Here is a 19835-nt window from a genome sequence, read left to right as displayed (position 1 = left end):
AAGGAAAACAAAAATATATATAAAAGAAGGTGAAGATGAGAAAACTGTCCCAGAACGAGGATCAGAAAGTTGAGAATGACTTCAGTCAAAACGGGGCTTTTCAGGGGAGTTAGAGCTCAGCTGGCAAGCCTCGACTTCACTGCCTGAGTGATAAAAAACCTAACGAGGAGGGTAAATAAATATACGGTATGTGTGATATGAATATGGAGGAAGAAAAGTGTATATGAGCGTGCTGTGGAGCAAATTATCCCTGAGCTCATTTTTAAAGGCTGAAAATTAGTCTGCTGGCAGCAAAGTTCAGCCAGCTGCAGCCAGAGCCAAGTGTGTAATGAGGTGAGAGAGAGAGAAACACACACTCAGCCAGAAGAAGTTCCTTACTCTCACACACACACACACACACACATACACAGAGAGTTGAGGCTGTGTAGAGGCTGTAAATAGAGGGTATTAAAATGTTTTTGGCAGCTAATACTTCAGACTCAGTAGCAGAGCTGTGGTTTCCTCCTCTCTCTGAATTTCCAAATAATTACAGTAAAGATTTATATTATATTAATAGTTTATTATGTTTATATTTATATTACATTTATATAATTTATACTCTCTTTCTCCCTCTTTCAAACAGGTTTTATCTCTCTAGAGCAGGTTGGGTGATTTTATTTTATTTTATTACAGTCACTGATCAGTGAATGTATATATTAGAAACCTAATTTAAAGGGTCAGTTAACCCAAAATGTATAAAGCACTAAACACTGGCTGAACTGAACACTGTCAACTAAACATAAATCATGAGGTGTGGAATCATCCAGTATGAATGTAATTCCTTGGATACTGGGCTGACTTGGCATAGTGTACTGTTCTTTTTAGTTAGCAAACTAGAAATCAATGTTCTTTAACGTTTGGTACTAACAGGACATGATGCAATATGTGTGCCAACACATGTCAAGCAAACTGCAACTTTGGAAAGCCAAATTAAACCTAATAAAGAGGAAAAAATGTTTTTTCAAAAAGATTTGATATTAATTTTGTGTTTTCTAGAGTCTTCCTGCTGCTGTTCCACAACCATACACGAGATATTTTAAAACCTCTGAAAACTTGGCTTCAAATCTTTAGTATTTCTCCATAACACTGAATATTTATGACTACATAAGCGACAAAGTTAGAAACGCATCTTGAGGTAATATTTATTGAGTTTAACACTCCACTTTAAAACTCCACTGATCTGCTTCAGCAGGACTGTGTTGGGTGTGGTTTGATCCGATTTGATTGACAGTGACCAAACAACCCAGATTCTATTTCAAATGTTGCTAAATGCTGATCGGTGCGCAGAAGTACGTAATGTCATCTTTTTCCAGCAGAGCCCCGCCCATTTCAAACCACCGAGAGTACAGACGAAACGACACCGACAGAAGTTTCTCATATGAAATAACCTTTTTTTATGATCAGAACTTTACTCAATTCTTAACAGATAGTTAACCATAATAATAAATATAGAATTTACAGAGACCAGAGGTAAACATACAAACAAAGAATGCCAAAAAACAGGACAATATTGAAAATAACTGATAAAAGTAACAATAGTGATAATGATAACAACAGAAATGTTAGCAACAATAATGATAATTACCTAAATAAACAAAAAATTGCACTGCAGGGAAAAATAGAGAAAATAAATAAAAAATAAGGAGGGCTACACCATTTAGGGTGTGTTATATGAGAATAGGATATAGAAATATAGCAAATGTATAGTAAAACTGTTTTAACTTTGGCAGAAAACTGTATTCATGTAACATGGCATTGCTCATAGTTAGAAGCTGATTGAGAAAAGAGGTTTTCAGGGCCTTTAATGGTCTGCAGGTTTGAGTAGTTTCTTGATTTAGTCTGCATACTAACGTCTTTGGGTTTACTTCATTTTGTCACTTTTCCAGAGTGAACACACTCTGCTTGGAAATAAAGTGAAGGAAGTTTAGAAACTAAAGGAGGAACTGGAAAAGCTGCATTGATATAAACTGGAACATATTTGTTAACATTAGATGGATATATTAGAAACTAGATTAGATCAGAGAAATTAAGACTCCGACTGAGATTCAGACTTGCTACCCTCAATAAGTCTTTTTTTATTTCCCCAAAATGTGTGTTCAGTCTCCTCCGGTGTCAGTTTGCGTCTGTCTGGGTTCAGACATTGAGAAGCACAAAGTCACTTTTCACAGTTTTAAGCTTTTTTAAATGCAGCTATTTATGCACAAACACAGCTATTGTATGAAAAGAGACGCACACACACACAAACCAAATACAGGCCGTCACTCAAAGTTTCGCACAAAATGCCTCCAGTCAGGCAGACGGAGATTCAAAATGGCTGAAAGTTGGTTGTGTGTGTGGGAACACAGCGGAGTGTTTTGTGTTGACTGAGAAGTTGGCAGCGTCCCAGTGACGGATCCATACAGACGTCAAATAAAGACTGCACTGTTCAGCTGAGGAGAGAGGCAGATAGAGGGTACAGAGGCTTTTTTTTTTCTCATTTGCATCACAAATCTCCCATGCCGCCATCTTGGAGGTCAACTGGAGAATTAGCTGTGTTCAGACAGGCCTGATGCTGCATTCACACTACGTCGGCAGAATGGGAAGAACGGGAAACCCTTACATGTTCTGTCTTTGTGACGTTCACTCATTATTCCAGGATGGCCATTGCTAGCCTAAATTAACTTAATTTTATCGTATTTGTAGAGGTTAACCAACAAGTGACACAGATACAAACAGTGTGTAGCTCCTTTTTAATTAGCTGCATTGATTGTATTAGTGTGAATATTAGATTCTATTTACATGTAGCTGACAGAGATGGAGGCTTTGCAGCTATTTTGCTACTGTTTTGTTACCACTTACCCCGAGTGGGAGATGCTGTTGTCAGAAATTATGTCTGACTTGGAATTACAACTAGGAAACTGTTTTTCCCACCCGAATGTTCATAATAACGATAATAATAAGATGTGGCATGAATGCAACATGTTCATGTCAGCAGGTAGACACGGGGCACGGAGGTTAGTACAATGACGAGGGAGTTTTATTGAATAGCCAGACAGAGAAAAGCAACGACGGTGGATACGAGGGGCTGAAGCTAGGAAGGTCTATGAGTCTTATCTGAGGTAGAGTAGGTAGTTCAATCCACTGGAGGAGACAGGAGAGCCAGGAGTAGACGACACACACACAACGGAGGAGTCCAAAGTCTTTAGGGAGTTGTCAGGCGATACTGCGGTCGGGTAGAATCTCGTAAGAGGTTTGAGACCAGACAGTAAGTGAACTGGGGGAGTGTGACTATATAGTGTGGAGTTGGTGATTAGTGGCAGGTGTGTGGTCAGTACTCAGGTGAGTGAGATCTGTTGATTGCAGTGGGTGGAGCTGGTGGTGTCTGTGTTGGCTCTCTGACAGTTCACATATCAACTAACCAATTTATTAAGGTAGATATTAATTTGTATTTCTGTCACTGCCCCTTTTTAATGAACCTAGAAGTGCGAATTTAATAAGAAAGTACCCTGTTTCATAGTCACATGACTTACCTGTTTATTCTTAGAAGTGAAGCCTCAGTTTTTCTCTGAGCTGCCTTGTTCAAGGACTCCTCTGTAGTAGTTTTCTCAACAAGTACTCATATGTAAATAGCAAAATAATTCTTTTGTCAGTTGGTTCCAAAAAACCACTCATATGAGTGTTTTCTTATTTTCCTCTGCTACTGTGTGTTTAAGGTTTGGTTAAGTTCAGGCAATCAAAGCTACTTGATTAAGGTTAGGAAAAGATTGTGGTCATGGTTGAAAGAAACCAACATTGACTGGTGGCAGTAAATGGGATGCGAACAGCAGCAGTCTTGTCAAAGTCTAACACTTTGTTGCCCCATCCATCCGCCCCAACCTCTTCCGTAGACTGCTTTTCGACTGTCTAAAAACGGCACGCTACTTCCGCCTGTGCTGCTTGGGGAGCACGGTTATCCTTCTTGCCATCTTGTCAGGAAAACATAAACATAGGTTATTTTAAATGTTTGAACCAATGGCCAGTGCTGTCATTGTGCAGGATAGTTGTGAATTTTTCACTCAAGTTGAAACTGAGATGTCTTCACCTCAATTCTCACCACCTACAGTGAACTTGCTACTCCTAAAGTCTGAACACAGCTTTAGAGGTGTCATGGTGCTATAATGTCATGGTACTTTCTTCTTGCCAGTGGAGTTGGCTTAGGTTTCATCACGTGACCTAAGTGTGTAACTTTGGTGACATAATAACGCGATTTGTCATATATTGTATTTATCTATGTAACCCCTCCTTTTCCTTCTCCCCCCACTCCCCCATCCTCCTGCAGCCCTGTCCGGAGGCCTTCAGGGCCAGAGCACCTCCTCCGTCAGCTCGGAGATCAAGTCTGAGGACGAGGGGGACGAGAACCTCCTGCAAGACACGAAACCCCTGGACACCAAGAAGGAGGACGTCGACAGCAAGGAGCTCAAAGCTATTGATAGGTCAAGATCTAGGTAACCCCGCCTACCTCTCAGACGTTCGCTTCCATCAAAAATCTAAGCTGGGCTGGGACATGCGTTTTCCCAAAACACCTACATGCTCAGAGACCTTCCTTGTCCAAAATGTCATTGATAAACAAACCTCTCCAGGAGACAGGCACTGTTCAAGATGTTACATTTGAATTGAATTCTGTACAAACTGAAGTGACAATCTGTGGCCCTTATTTTTTCTCAGTCACAAGGCGAAATTTAACATGTGATCATTCAGCATTTTCATGGGATAGAGCAGAAATTGTAAACCAGGATATTTAGACATTTTCTGGAGAAATCTAGAGAGATTTACATGGAAAATCACTTGATCATGAGTCAGGACTTTTACTTATAATAGAGTATTTTTACATTGTGGCATTGCTACTTTCCACAACTGGGTAGCAACCCCAACAATCAAATCAGTGTTCAGTTGAGATCAATTGCTCTTATAAAAAACAAAGAAAAGAAAGAAGTTTGTAGTTTTTGGAGAGAAAGGACACAAGGAGGGACTTTAAGCTGAGAGTGTTTTTGGAACCAGCCTCTGGACTTTGATGAAGTGACCAAGTGTGATGAGAAGCAGCTAAATACATCAGTTAATACAGAGACTTCTTGTACAGAAAATGTCCGTGTCCACCAGGCATCTCTCGTTTTTTAACATGGCTGCTGTTGATCTTCTTGAGCCAAGAAAGCACTGTAAAGACAAAGAGAGTTTTCAGGTGGACATGCAGCTTCCAGTTGATCCCGTCAGTCTCTCCATGGTCTTGGGCCTGGTTTTAGCTGTTTCTCACACAACAGAGTAGAGCCCACAGTCAATATTCTCAAAGAAGTGCCGCCTCACATTCGGAGCTGGGAAATCAACATTAACAAAAATATTCTTGCTGTTGGCGAGAAACTACAAGCCTTCAAAAAAGGTTTTTAACATGTTTCAAAGGACCAAAAGGTATGAAAGCCACTCATTAAGCCAGCTAAATTCGAGTTCATAGAAAGATCAAAAGTGTTGGCTTTGGTCACAGTGTTGATTTCCCGACCTGGATGCGGCTGAGCAGCCTTCACCCCTCCAACGATATTTTTCACCTGGAGGACGACTAAAATCAGAAACATTTGGATTCCAAACCCAGAGATTTGTACATCATGGTGGCGGTCATGATGATGTTGATACATGGTTTTGATGATGAAGATAAGAAACTGATGAAAAATGTTGCCCATGCTGTGTTAAAGGGCTTGGGAACATATTGTCATGTGATCCAGCAAACTTGTTGACAGCTGGTTATCTGTACTTCACTGTGTTTTTGGTCATGTTATTGGCCATTTTTGCATTGTCTCTTAACTACTGGTCACTGTTGTCAGTAAAAGGGGAACTCAACCAATTTTACTCATCAAAGTATGTTTACAGGTGTTGGGGAGTACGACTGCATATGTGAAAACGTTGTATGAAGCCTTTTGGTGTCTCCAGAGGGAGCTGTGTGAAGTCTGATGAATGTGATGCCACTTGAGTCAGCGTTGGTTGGGGCTGACGACTACAAGTGTGAAAATGAAAAAAATCGGGGGTGTGGAGTTAGTGAGAATCATAAGGTTTTTAAGTCTTCTTCAGTATCAAAGTAAAGCAGTGATAGTTGATGCAGTAATAGTTAATTCGGCATACTTTTAATGGTTCCATTTTGCCAAAATGGAAACAAATATAGGCTAAAAATACAGCCCTAAAATACCTACCTGTAGCTGAGCTTACATTACATGGCTTTAATTGTTTCTGTCTTCATATTGGTTCCCAAACAGGCCTATTGTTGTTAGCATGTTTCCATCTATCAGATTAGCAAAAACATTCTAGATTTAATCCATTTTTACACAGAAGTCCAATGTCACACTGAGCTGATTGTGGAAGAAACGTAGAGATCCTCTTTAAAATACAAGACGGATTTAAATTACAAGAGGACCAGACAGTTCACCTAAAAACAGTAGGTAATTGCGGCTGTAATCATTACTGGGTGGGCATAGAAAATTACCCACATACGCGCTTTGGACGGGATTAAAATCAGTGACAAGGGCAGTTAATGTTAAAATCATCCCACCTGCCCTAGAGAAATAAATCCTGTCTGAATGGGGCATATGACCTTTTTCTAAATAATAGTTTCTTCTTGTAAATTCTGCACTAAAAGATACACACAGATTTTCAGTTATTTCAAGAAACATCCATCTTCAAACAGCTTCTTGATGTGATCCCACATCATGTCTTCCATCCTGGGCCAATTTGTCTTAGAGTGGATCCTCCTCTTCTGGTTATTCACTGTATATTTTCAGTCAAAAATCTGTAGTGAAGTGAACTCACCATTATCACCATGTAAACACACAGTTGCTGCTGACAACTGTGGCAGACTTGAAATACCCAGAATGCCCACAACATGATGTCTATTCCCAAGCCCTGTTCCTTGTTATTTGTCACTTAATGAATCATCTTGTAAAGGTCAGCAACATACAGCATCTATGCGGCTTTGTATTAAAATGAGCCTCTACACACAGAAATGTAAACTGAGCTTTCATCCTCATCCCCTGCTTTTTCTTCCCTTGCCCCTCCTCGTGCTCATCATTGGTCACCATAGCAACAACGATGACGAGGACCTGTCTCCGGAGCAGAAGATGGAGAGAGAGAGGGAACGGAGGATGGCCAACAATGCACGGGAGCGCCTGCGCGTCCGTGACATCAACGAGGCATTCAAGGAGCTGGGTAGAATGGTCCAGCTGCATCTGAAGAGCGACAAACCTCAGACCAAGTTACTGATCCTGCACCAGGCCGTTGCTGTCATCCTCAGTCTGGAGCAACAAGTCCGAGGTCAGTTTCATAAAAAAAAATAAATAAATCACCTCAGTAACTAACAATATTAACCACAGGTACTGCACCAGATTGGTTTGCTCTTATCTTCTTTTGTTTATTTATTTTTGTTTGTTTGTTTGTTTCGGGCGGAAATTGTGACTACACTGGTTGTTCATTATAATTATAGAAAAAACACCAAACTCCACAGTTATGATCATATCGCCAATATGCTAATCTTGTTGTTCAACTGACATCGTTATGGAAATATGTAGCCATTTTATATTCATACATTAGGCCCATATAAAATTACGAACCTGGATAGTTCACCATGCTAGCGACCAAGGTCTAATCTGTACAAATTTGATTTTAAATTAATCAAAATGTATTTAATCCCTTAAAGGTCCAGTGTGTAACATTTAGGAGGAGCTAATGGCAGAAATGGAATATAATATTTAAAAGCATGTTTTCATTAGTGTATAATTACCTGAAAATAAGAATCATTCATTACCTTAGAATAAGCCCTGTATATCTACAGAGGCAGCGGGTTCCCTTCCACAGAGGTCGCCATGTTGCACCACCATGTTTCTACAGTAGCCCAGAACGGACAAACCAAACACTGGCTCTAGATAGGGCCTTTCACATTTTTCTCGAGTTTCGCGGCCACCGTAGTTTCTCCTACATGTTTGGAAGGGGAGGGTGAGGCGAGCGGTATGCAAATGGATGCAAGCTGCAAGTGCCCCCATTTTTTTCCACAATCCCGAAAATCACCTTTTTGACTACAGTCATTATCCTAGTCTGTTCTGAAAGGAAACGCTTTGAAATGTACTAACAAAAAAATAATTAGTCTAATTAGTCTAAGTGAAAAACTACAGTGCCCAGCTGTTCTTTTCATGGGATTTGTTGATAATGAGAAAAATATAGAACAATGGAAACTTTGTTCATTAAAATGGTTTACACAGATAGAATCATGTAAACTATGTTATTTGCACTTTCAAATGATGTATAGTTTGTCAAGGTTGAGTGAGGAATCATCCAGATAACATCACAAATAAGTCAATTGTTTATACTTTATCCTCTGAGCCACAGGTGACTTTGTCTTTACAAACTCATGCTGTGCAACCAAGCTTTGTTCGAACTCACAGAACTTTATTTTAAATTGTAGTGGAGGTTTTGATACCAAAGGATACCAAATATGTCAGGCTGAATTTAGGGGGAAATGTGTCTAAAATTGTTCCTTTATTCTAACTTTAAAGATGCTTAGAAGCAAATTTAAGATGGAAATCAGTGTTCAAGAGGTTAAATTCGATTTCTAGCACATGTAGTGCTGTAGGAGCTCCAGGAGAGGGCAGCAGTGGCACCTGTTGATTGTGTTCAACCAGGCTGAAGTTTTTGGCTTCTTGACTTCATTCTGACTGCTGATTTAATGATCCAGCGTAAAGAAATAATTCACTGAAAAGAAAAATTGACACAAAACACAGTCAGGACACATTTTATACAGACAGAAAACACCAGAATTAATAACAATGTCTCCTCTCTCTCTCCCTCTGTCCAGAGCGAAACCTGAACCCCAAGGCGGCCTGTCTGAAGCGTCGCGAGGAGGAGAAGGTGACCGTGACATCGGACGGGGCTCCCCTCTCATTGGCCGCCGCACACCACGCCGCCGCCGCCGCCATGGGCGACGGGTCAAACCCCTTGGGACAAATGTAAAACGCAGCAACATCTCCTCCCCCCCTGAATGGTCAGATTTCACTTATAAACTAATCTGCTGTTGTACCTTTAATTCAAACCAAAGAATTGGAATTCAGAAACCAGTCCAGAAACTTCAAGCAATCACTTTAAATTTAAAATCTATGGCAAACTAAACACGCACCCAATGAAATAAGTTTAGGTTATCAGTATATATTACATTTTGGCGTCAAATGAGTAAATTGGAAAAGGACATTCCTGTTTTCAGGGTCAAAAAGTATCTGAAAAGATGGACAAGTTATGATTTGTCCATCAGTTGTCTGATATCCATTAATTCAGTGTCTGTGTACTTTTTAACCATTTGTTTCCTGCCGAATAGAATTATATTAACCGAAACAAAAAATATGGCTTGAAATATACAATTTGATATTTCATTCAGTTTATATTACAAAACCAAAATATAACCTGATCAATTTTATTGGGGATAGGTGCACTAAGCTGGCCAGGAAAATATTGGTAAAGAAAACAAGACTTCCTGTTTGGTGTCCAACTTTCAAAATAAAATCTGTTTCAGTGTCAAGAGGGGGCTCCCTCCCAGCAAAACGTCCCTGGATAAATAAAGGTTAACCAAAGAAAAGAAAAGAAAAGCAGATATGTCCATATTTAACTATTGCATCCAAAAAGTGAGCACTCAGATTTGATTTCATAATTTTTATAAAAACAAATTCTGTAATATTTGGAATTTTATTGGTAAAGGCTCCACATATACAGATATGTAATGTGTATGTAGTTTGGGATGTCAAAGAATGATGACTCATTACATAAGGGCAATGGGGTGATTTCTTTGTATTTATGTGGCGATATAGAAGAAAAGAGGGCTTATTGTTTAAAAATTTCTCTAGAGACAAGGTACAGTAACACCAAAATGTACCTTAGTTTACCTTGAGATACCATCCCAAATGTACCATAAGAAATACAATAGTAGGGTCACAAGGCAGTTTGAGGCAGAATATGCTGGTATCTGGAATCACAATAGTAATGTTAGCTTTAAGTAAATGACTCTTTAAATAAATGTGCTAATTGATAACCATTCTGAACTTTAAATTCACTGATGAAAATCATTTTTTATTAATTTATTTGTGACTTTAAACCAAACAAGCAGTATTCACATTTTATTCTTCCAGTTGTATTGTTATTTCTACTGTCACTCTTATTCAGGGAAAAAAAAAGGTTAAAACTTACACAGACAACATGTAGACCAAATGCCGTTTAGGTCAAATTATTCCATTATTTAAATGAATTTGTAGAAGTGTGTCATTGTCAGTTGTTTGGCAGAGCTGATATTTCAGCTGGCTAAAAACACAAGCCAGAACTTGAGTTTCTGTCTGGTCTGGGTACATTTTAACAACAGATTGGCAGTAAGTGTGATTTTATTGTGTGACTGTGTGTGTTTGTCACTGCTTTTTACTGAATATGTATTTTTTCTGTTCTTTGCTCTACAACTTTGTTTTCTCTTTAAACAATTTAATTGTATTTGTGATTGCCTGTTGAATCGTGGAGCAGGTTGTGTAACTGAGGTCATTTTCTGATCTTCTGTAGTCTTCAGGTACCAAAGGTCCTTGATAAGGAGCAGGAGTGCTCTAAGACAAAACCACACAGAGTTTCTTATCTGTAATAGCTTTACAGTGAAAGAAATTATGTAATAAGTAAAGTCTTTTCTTCTTTATTTATACATACATACATGTTGAGGTTTGTCCTTGTTCTGAATGACTACGCAGCTCTGACCACACCCAACATCACAGCACATAACTTTAGTGCAATGCTATATCACATTATATACTTCACATTCCTGCTGATCATTTTCAAATGATCCATAATTTTTGAGATTTAGAACTTTACTTTTATAGCCCTACTTTTGGTTTGGGGTGAAATAAATACTCCTACCACTAGGGGAGCACTATTAGGGCTTTACAGTAAAAGTAAACTCATTTTTTCTGTGTGTGTTTGTGTGTGCAATGTTATGTGTACATTTCCTTCCAAATCCTCCCTTCCTTTATTTTTTCTCTTTGTCTCTCCAGGTCCAAGGTGCCAGAGTTCATCAAGATGATGAGTGACCACTTCCTCTGACGACGTTTCCATGACAACCCGGCAATCGATCAAACCTGTTGTTGCTTCAGCCTGACCAATCAGATTCTCTGGAACTTCAGCCTAACCAATCAGATCAGCCTCTTTCTCACCTCTTGTCTGTCGTCTCTGATCCTCCTCTTCACCTTCGTCTCCGTTCTGTCGAGAACACGAACTGCAGAGTCACATTAGTCGCTTTGGTCACTTTGCATCTCCAGCTGAAGTGAACTGGAAGCTACTTTGTGGAGACGTTAAAACGGCCGATGTAACATGGCTGCTACAAAGTGGCAGTTAGTGGGAGCTTTTGACACAAAGTGACAGCAATGGACAAAAGTCTTTGGAATCACATCATCCAAGAAATTCTTCTTCTTGTACTACTTGTTTTATCAGCATTCCCAGTTTCAAAGAACAAAAGGGTTCTATATATAGTATATATATATATGAGAAAAGGAAAAAATTACAAAAAAATGTGTTAAAAAAGTGCAACTGGATGCAGGCAGTGAGGAGGGTACGGGTTGGTAAGTTGTTCAGAACGCAGCAAAACATATCACAAAGTGTTTAAAGAGATTTTTTTTTTAAAGCAACATTGCGCAGCTGTTGTTGAATGCAGCTTCAGCGCGTCTCTGACTGAATGGCAATCTAACGCCACACTGTGGATGAAGCTGTGCCTGATCTCCTCTTGGATGCAAACCAGTCAGATAGATACACATGGAGAAGCAAAGCAAACAAAACAAAAAAAGAACAGGAAAATTCCAGGACGTAACATGGAAGCAAGCTTCCCACTCATATATCCCCTTACAAACCACACATTTTCACAGATTAAAGAATAAATTCACATGCTATTAGGAATCTGTTGAGACCCTACTGCTTTTCTGAGGTGCTTGATATGCCGAGTGATCTGAACAAAAATTGCTTTTTGACTATCATAGATGCCTAGAAAGGAGCGGGGCTAAACAAGAAAAACAGTGGCAACTCGTTCTTCCCCTTCTAATACATTCCTTCGTAAAATGCAAACATAAAACAATAGATTGTCAGTGTAAAAAAAGTCTGAACATGTTTATGTATTTTCATTAGTGTTTCATGCTAATAGGTTAAATTGTACGAACTGCTAACTTTTTAGTGTGAACACGAATATAAGAGCCTGGACAGTTGTACCCAAATGGCCCGTGTGTATCTACTGAGAGGAAGAGAATACCTAGAGAATCAATCATTGAATCAGTTAATCAATCAATCAATCAGCGAGTGACTCCAGAGGGACTGAGGTGTTTAAATTATTGAAGGTAGAAGAATTACAGAAGAAAGACAGGGAGGAAGAATCATGCTGTAATGAAAAAGTGTACTTCTAAATGCGGCAGGAAGGAAAGACTTTTCTTGACATCTTCATTAGAGATTGTTGTGTTTGTAGTGCAGATGCGAAAATGACGACAGAAAGGAAGAGCTCTAGCATACTTCCCGAATCAGAGTCCTTTCATATATTCGTGAGCATGGGCAGAGTAGTCATTTTTTTAAATGGTGTCCAGGCCTTTGCTGAAATTGAAGGGTACTGGGCAGATGGTTGAGAAGACAGATGATAGAAAATTATGGATGGGTGGATGAGAGGGAAGAGGGCTGGACTGATCACTGAAGTAAATTCTATTCTGTGTTCAGCACATTCCCTGAATCCTGATCACTCTACTTGAATTAAGTGCTCCCGATTTCCTGAAGACCTGAACTATAAGAGTTTTGGGAGTCATGGAAGGGTAAGGGGAAAAGCAGGATTGAAGTGGTCCAACATTCTGAGGAGCTAGAGATAGAGGGAGATAAGGAAAAACTGAGAATCCAGAGATCTAAATGATGATGACTCTGCAAGGGAAGCAAGGGAATAATCATCAGGGTGAGGGGTGTATAATTTTCTTCTGGGGCCCAAGCAGCAGTAGTCAAAGCATTCCTGTGTTGGATTCATTAGATACCCTAATTTCCTGGTTTAGTATCTGGCCGATTATATCCCTAAACCTCTAACCCCAACATCAGACATCTTTCCAGTCCTGAGTACCAACCTTGGGGGACTTTCTGATTGACATTTGCTATCTAAGTTTATTGTAGTTGATGTGTCTGTTGCTGGGACCATTAGTTGCTTCAAATATCATAGTCCTTGCAATGCTTTGCTTGATGGTGTTTTTGCGTGATGCCTGGCAAAATTTCAAACACTCTACTTTTCTGGTGCAATGCATTGCATTGTAGAGAGTAGAGACTCAAATTTAATCAGGAATCCTGCAGTCCCAATGGGATTCCTGTTTGGAATTAGGCTAGGTTTTAGGATTTCAGATTTTGGCTGATTTGGCCTTAGCATCAGCTACAGTTAGCAGCACTCAGATGCTTTGGGCCAGTGACTCCCAAACCAGAAAAAAACCTGTGTATTCTTGTGTGTCATTCATCATGAGTCTGGTATGAGTCCAGTACGTAGGGCCCAGACATTTTGATTACCTTGGTTTGCTCAAAATACATGTACATTTTAAAAAAATTGTTCAAAATAGGCATATTTGAATCAACTGAAGCTATATCAGTAGTCTACATCTGAGGAAGGTCTAATCCAGAAGCCTAACCACTAATACAGTATATTACTTCTGAGTTTCAAAGTTTCAGACCAGATAGGTCAGGCAGAAAACTTTAATGTTTATTGCGTTGCTATGCATCAAGGTCTACTCTTTCGCAACAGATGAAGGTATTTGGAATATCTGCAAGAACATCCATTGTTTTCTGGTTTCAATCTGAAAGTTCCCTTTTGCCTGTGCCCCAGTTTGAACCCTCCTCAATCCAGGCCTATGTTTAATCCCCAGTCCCAGTGCTGTCTTCTCTGCTGACCCTAGCCTTATGAGCCCTAAACCAGAGCCCTAGCCCCTCTACCCAGCCTCTTGCCCCACCTAAGCGGTCCCACAGATGCAATTTGAACATTCACATTCTACCAATGTGCCTTTTTAGAGTTCATATCATTCGAGTTGCCAGAGGAGGTCATTTACCTGGTCTTTTAATAGGATGCAAGCTTAGGGAAACCTGTTCTTAGTCGTTAGGTTCTATGCAGTCAGGTTTTTTACCAGACCTGGGAATTTAAAAAAAGCTAAAAAGGAAAAAAAAGTATTTTTTGGATAAAAAAACTAAACTGTATTTAATGTACTGTACGCTTATATGTAATTAGACAGCGTGTTCTGGCTTCGAGCCAGTGAGACAGACGCTTGATTTAGCAAGACAAACACCCGTCCCAGTCCTTTTTGTCCCCCAAAGTCCTCCATAACCCCCAACCTTTCCTGTTCCAAGCCCCAGCCCTGTTTCCATGGTGAACAACGCGTCTTTTCTTGTATTATAGCTTATCAGCTTTTTATCAATATTTGATCGGCTTGTCCGTAAGCCAATGTAGTCTTCAGTACAAAGTGTGTGGTCGTATGTTGTAAAACAGATTTTCTTTATTTCTCTTTTTTAAGAATAATCTTTTCTCTTATTACTTTTTCTTTGTCTGTTCTGGTTTACATGTCTATTATAGAAAATGTAAAAAACAAAAAACAAAAAAACAAAAAAAACAACACAATTCACTATCCGACAGCATTGTTCTCTGTCGGTAGTCATTTTGACGCGGTTAAAATCCTACCCAATCAACAGGAAAGCACGGAAACTGGAAAAGAATCTATTTGAATAAATCAATCTATATATAAATGTACAAAAAAAATATATACAATATATAAGGAGGGTGCCATTTTCTGTTATTTTTTTATTTTCTGTTGCAAAGGAGTGTTTGCTTGGGGAGGAATTATTTTCTCAAAGACTGAACTGGCAGAAGTTGGCGAGGCCCCTCAGTGTTATAAAATTTCAACTGACTTTGTTGTGTTCTCTGTTGTTGCCATGACAACACCCTCTGACTAGTACAGCATCCTGCGCAAGACAAAATGGGACCGGAGTTCCATCAGCTCCATTCACTGCTATCTATCCAAGGCAACAACACACAGACGTTTGTAAATTGTATGCAACAAAATGGCAAACTTTACCATTATTTTGAAATTGTGTATGTAAAAGTTATATTTTTACATGTAGACTGTTGTTATTTTGTGTTTTAGAAATATGTTGTATCGGTTTTTTTGTTAAAAGATGAAAAAGTAAAATTCAGTGTGTTGAAAAAATGTGTCACATTGAAAATGTAGTGAGGTCAAAAGTTCTAAATCATTTTTTTTTTCAACATTATGTTTATATCTGTGGGGAACATTTTGAGGGTTTGTGGGAGGAAATCATCAGAAATCATAAAAGATATGATATTTGTTTAATTCTCCACGCCTCATGACATTACCATTTTTAATTGTATTTTTTGTAAATAATCATCAAACATTTTCTGTGGGGTTTCTGTAGGGTGAGGACTTGCCAGTGAGAGGTGATGATGATGAACTTGTTTTTATTTTTAGTGAGGTTGTATTCGTCCGATTACAGTAGCCAGGTGCCAACTTTTAGTTTTGGTCAGTGGTGCTCAGTACTGTTTGTGGTTTTGGTCCCGACCATCTGAAGTGTAAGTCAAATTATTATCTTTGCTTGAACCAAGAATCACTCGTGTCAGAGCCAGCGAGAGCCATGTGAAGAATTCATTTTGACTTTGATTGTCAAAGAAAAAAATAACCTGATGAAACTGGTAAAAAAAAAAAAAACAACAATACAAATACCTTTTCTGTAAAATGCTATTCGTAGGGAAAGTGCAAATGAAAAAATTAATAAAAACACAGGATATCATAACTGAGAAATACACTACCTGATTTTGATATGTACCCGCAAAATTTATTTTGATAATCCAAAACTTTTGTTATTATAAAAACGTGTTATAACATAATATTGTTTTTTTTGTCATAACACCTTTTTAGAAATTATTCAAATATTTTATACTTAATTACATAAATTATTACAAAAACCTAACTGAGGTACCCAAATTCAATTCACTTTGGTTCCCCCTGGTGTCTTTGGGCCGGCTCTGACTCCTGTGCATTTATTTTCTTCAAGATGGGTTGTAAATGTTGATTAAATGAAAGACCCTCAGCACCTGATTCAAGATTAATATATGAACAGTATGTAAAAGATTGGAGTGTTGCTAATATATAAAAGCAGGTCGTCAGCTAACAATCTTATCAGCTATTTCCCCAAAAAGATATTAGATCACATGCAAGGCAGTTTCAGTCATTTGTTTTTAGCGTTTGCCATTAAAATTGAGCTTTTTATCAAAAGAAGAAGCTGCTTTGAATCGGACCTAGGATTGAATCTGTCAGTGTAAGTGCTAAATGTATTTTTTAAGTAATGTTATTTTTGCAATGCTTCAATTAATATTTTCTCTTTGTTGTATAATCAAGTCATCTCCCGAATTACAGTATCCTCATTTTTATGTTACCCCTGATGTTTCTATTAGCCAAGATGTTAACTTTTTTCTTTTCCCTCCTTGTTGTACATACACACCTCATTTCTCTTTTTCAGTGACTGTGCCATGAGCTTTGTAATCTGTTACTCTGTACCAGTTTTACTGCAATAATGAGTTGAATTCAAAATGGCCACTCCTGTCCTTTCTTTTCCCAGCAATGTTAGAAACAGTAAGCATTTCTCTCTTTTCTCATGATAACCCCATTTAATGAACAAATACACTCGGTATACTCCAGACATGAGCACTAACCAACATCAGTAGCACAACAAATCTGACATTTGGTACATTTATATAATACTGAATTTAATTTGTATTTTTTCCACACAAAAGAATTAAAGAAACATTTTAAACATTTTATACAAATGACTGTATGGATGTTAACATGGCACTTCTTTTGCAAAAAAGTATACTATAATTCCTGTGAAAGACAATGACAAAATGAACAATCAAAGGAGCCTGTTTTCATGTGTTGAACCTCTATATAACACTAAGTTTAAATCGTACAAATGTACACTGCCAGAACAAAAAAGATTTAAAACTCCTGCCAGTATTTTCAATTTATTCTTGCTGAGGATTTCTCTTAAGGCATTGAATATTTTACGAGTTTCATATTCATAAATCAGTAGAACTTATTTATACTGAAGCATATGTCTTACTTTTTGAAAACTGAGATTAAATTAATTTGTTCTTGTGATCGAAGCTTATTAAACCATACCAGTATTTTAGTTTTTATTAAGTTGCTGACAAAGGCGAAATTGAGTTCACATAATTTTTGAGACATTTGTTCTTTTAGGGTCCTAATTAACTCTGTTTTACGAAGTTCAAATTTCACAAATCATGTGCTATTACTGTTCAGTAAAGCCACAGTAAATCAATCACTTTTTGACATTTTACATTTCAGTAAATTCTGGATTATGTTTATTGGTGAAATGTTTGATGTTAAGTGCCATGGTTTTTCAGTTGGTTAATCCTACCATACATTTTCACCCAGAGTCGGTTTACAAGATGGATATCATTTTCATCTCTGTGCGTCCATTGGAGAGATAGTTCCAGGATATGTTTAGCCTATCTTAGCACAAAGACTGCAGGCAGGGGGAAACTGCTAGCTTAACTCCAACAAAAGAGAAAAAATACTTCAACAACTCCAAAGCTGTCTGATTTACATGTTGTATCTTTTAGCCAACTAGCTAGCCACAGATCCATCCAAGAGTCAGCTGTGTTTTGTGGACAGTAGAGTTAGGACAGAGCTCAAACCTGGCAACTCCACTCTGGGGACTTGACTTTTGAAATGCTATCCGCTGTCACTGCATCCATTGGTTGTTGGTCAACAAATAACTCCAACACTAACTGATGCTAAAACCACAATGTCTTTATAATTACTATATCTACAGCTATTCAATATTTGTAACATGCAAACCAGATAGACTTGGAGTTGATACTGATTTTCAGTTTTCAACACAAACAAACCACTCGGAATAAATAGGAAAGTGTTTATTTGTGATTTTGGTGAACTGATCATATAAGATGAGCTGAGGATGAGAAAAGTTTTGAATTTTATTCCAGCTAACTTGGTGAAATATGTGGATTTAAGAATCGTAGTTTCTGTAAATCAATTAACAACAACCTGCACCGCTGCATCCATCTCATCCATGCTTGTCGCCAAGAAGATAACATCTGCATTGTTAATCCCGCCTACAAAGTTCTGATTGGTCGATTGTTTCTCCAACCAACTAAAATAGCTATCAATGAGAACAACAGCAGACCTGTTTGAATCTATGAACAAATCAGATGTGGGCAGCAAATCAGAGGTCAGGAACCAGGATACGATTAAGTAATTGGAGGGCCCAAAATTCAAATTTAAACACAAATTAGTAATAACAGGGAACAATTCATTGAAACATTTGCAAATAAACATTTTTTTTAAATCCCCATGGAAAACAGTACACTGGACTCTGTAGTTTCCAACAACAGTATAAACAACAAGCACAAATAAACAATTGACTGATGATGTTAACTCATCTGCTTATTCAGTTCATCATGTTCTCCCTGTAAGCATTGTTTATAATTTTGAAAGCCATGCTACATTTTTCAGTATTATAATCATGTGCAGGTGAAAATATATAACGTGTGGCCTTTTTTCTTTGTTTCTTTTGATGCAATTCAGTAAAGAAATGGAAAAGAAAAAAATACACAAACCAGAATTACCCTGTTGTCAGTGCCTGGGCTTTTTGTTAAAGCTTCCTTTGTGTAGTGCTCTTTTGCTATGAGTAGACTTAGCGCACACTATTAGATGCAACATTTTAACTAAATCAATCATAAATTTAAACATATTTGGCTTAATTTTTGCAGGGGCAATCGTTTTATACCATGAATACTGAAAATAATAAGTAAAGAAAAAATAAGTCAGATTACTGTATAAGAACAGAATAACTACAATAAAATATTCCACTTTATAATTTTTACATTTTTTGTAATCTTTTATCTGACCCATGTGTTACTGAAGACGACCCTGTGAGGTTTCCTGTCTGGTCAAGGTTAGAGGCCACAGTTGGGGATGACCCATCTCAACTGACAACAAATGATAATACAAAATATCCCAAAAAAATGTAATAAAATAACATACAGAAACACAGCAGTTACATTTTTTTCTCAGTGTTTGGCTGAGTGCCTCAAATCTTTATTTCATTGTATTTTTTGGTGCATATGTTCTTTTCTACCCTTCCATTTTCTTAATTATTTCTGGTTAATGTTGTATTATTTGTCTTTGTTTTTTACGTTATATAATTATTATTGTCCTTATGGTTGCTGTTATTGTTGCTGTTGTTATTATTACACTTTGTTTTTATTCCAGATCAGTGGAGATGTTGGGGAACAGGTTCTTTCTAATTTCTGTGCTGAGGGTTTTATTCTTCCTCGTAAGCCCAACAGTTGGCTGTTCGTTGCCTGTTGGTTCTCATCTTGTAGTGATTCAATGAGGTTCATGTTCATGACCGTTCTGTAGCAATAAATGTGCCATTTTTATAATGCAGTGCTTTGAATGCCTCTTTCTTTTTATTCTTTACAGCATTGGAGGGAAAATGACATGCAGTGCAAGTTGGTGGATGTTTGGGGAAATCTTTGATATTGCTCAGATCAACAAAAACAAATGGAAAAAAATTCTTAGACACAGTTAAAGGAATAGTTCATCATTTTGGGAAATACGCTTATTTGTTTTCTTTCCCGCAGTAACCTTAACTAACTTAAAGGAGCAGTATGTAAGATTTAGTGGCATCTAGCGGTGAGGTTGCAG

The 19835-nt window shown here is 37.9% G+C and overlaps 1 protein-coding gene across 18 annotated transcripts in view; it reads left to right on the top strand.

The window, feature by feature from the left end:
- Nucleotides 1-19574, top strand: part of LOC122866084 (transcription factor 4-like) — a 267666-nt gene extending 248092 nt beyond the window's left edge. For 11 of the 18 annotated variants that reach the window (XM_044175256.1, XM_044175250.1, XM_044175263.1 and 8 more), the window contains 4 exons: nt 4337-4502; nt 7112-7341; nt 8876-9026; nt 11088-19574. In XM_044175256.1, coding sequence (XP_044031191.1) covers nt 4337-4502; nt 7112-7341; nt 8876-9026; nt 11088-11136 — 596 coding nt within the window. In that variant the 3' untranslated portion in view covers nt 11137-19574. Of the gene's footprint in view, nt 1-4336; nt 4503-7111; nt 7342-8875; nt 9062-11087 lie in introns of all 18 variants that reach the window. The other 7 variants (XM_044175260.1, XM_044175259.1, XM_044175252.1 and 4 more) reach the window with 3 other exon arrangements.
- The last annotated feature ends 261 nt before the right edge of the window (nt 19575-19835 follow it).

The sequence above is a fragment of the Siniperca chuatsi genome, linkage group LG18 (assembly GCF_020085105.1).
Source record: "Siniperca chuatsi isolate FFG_IHB_CAS linkage group LG18, ASM2008510v1, whole genome shotgun sequence".
NCBI classification, from domain to species: domain Eukaryota; kingdom Metazoa; phylum Chordata; class Actinopteri; order Centrarchiformes; family Sinipercidae; genus Siniperca; species Siniperca chuatsi.
This window is presented reverse-complemented; position numbering and strand designations above follow the sequence as displayed.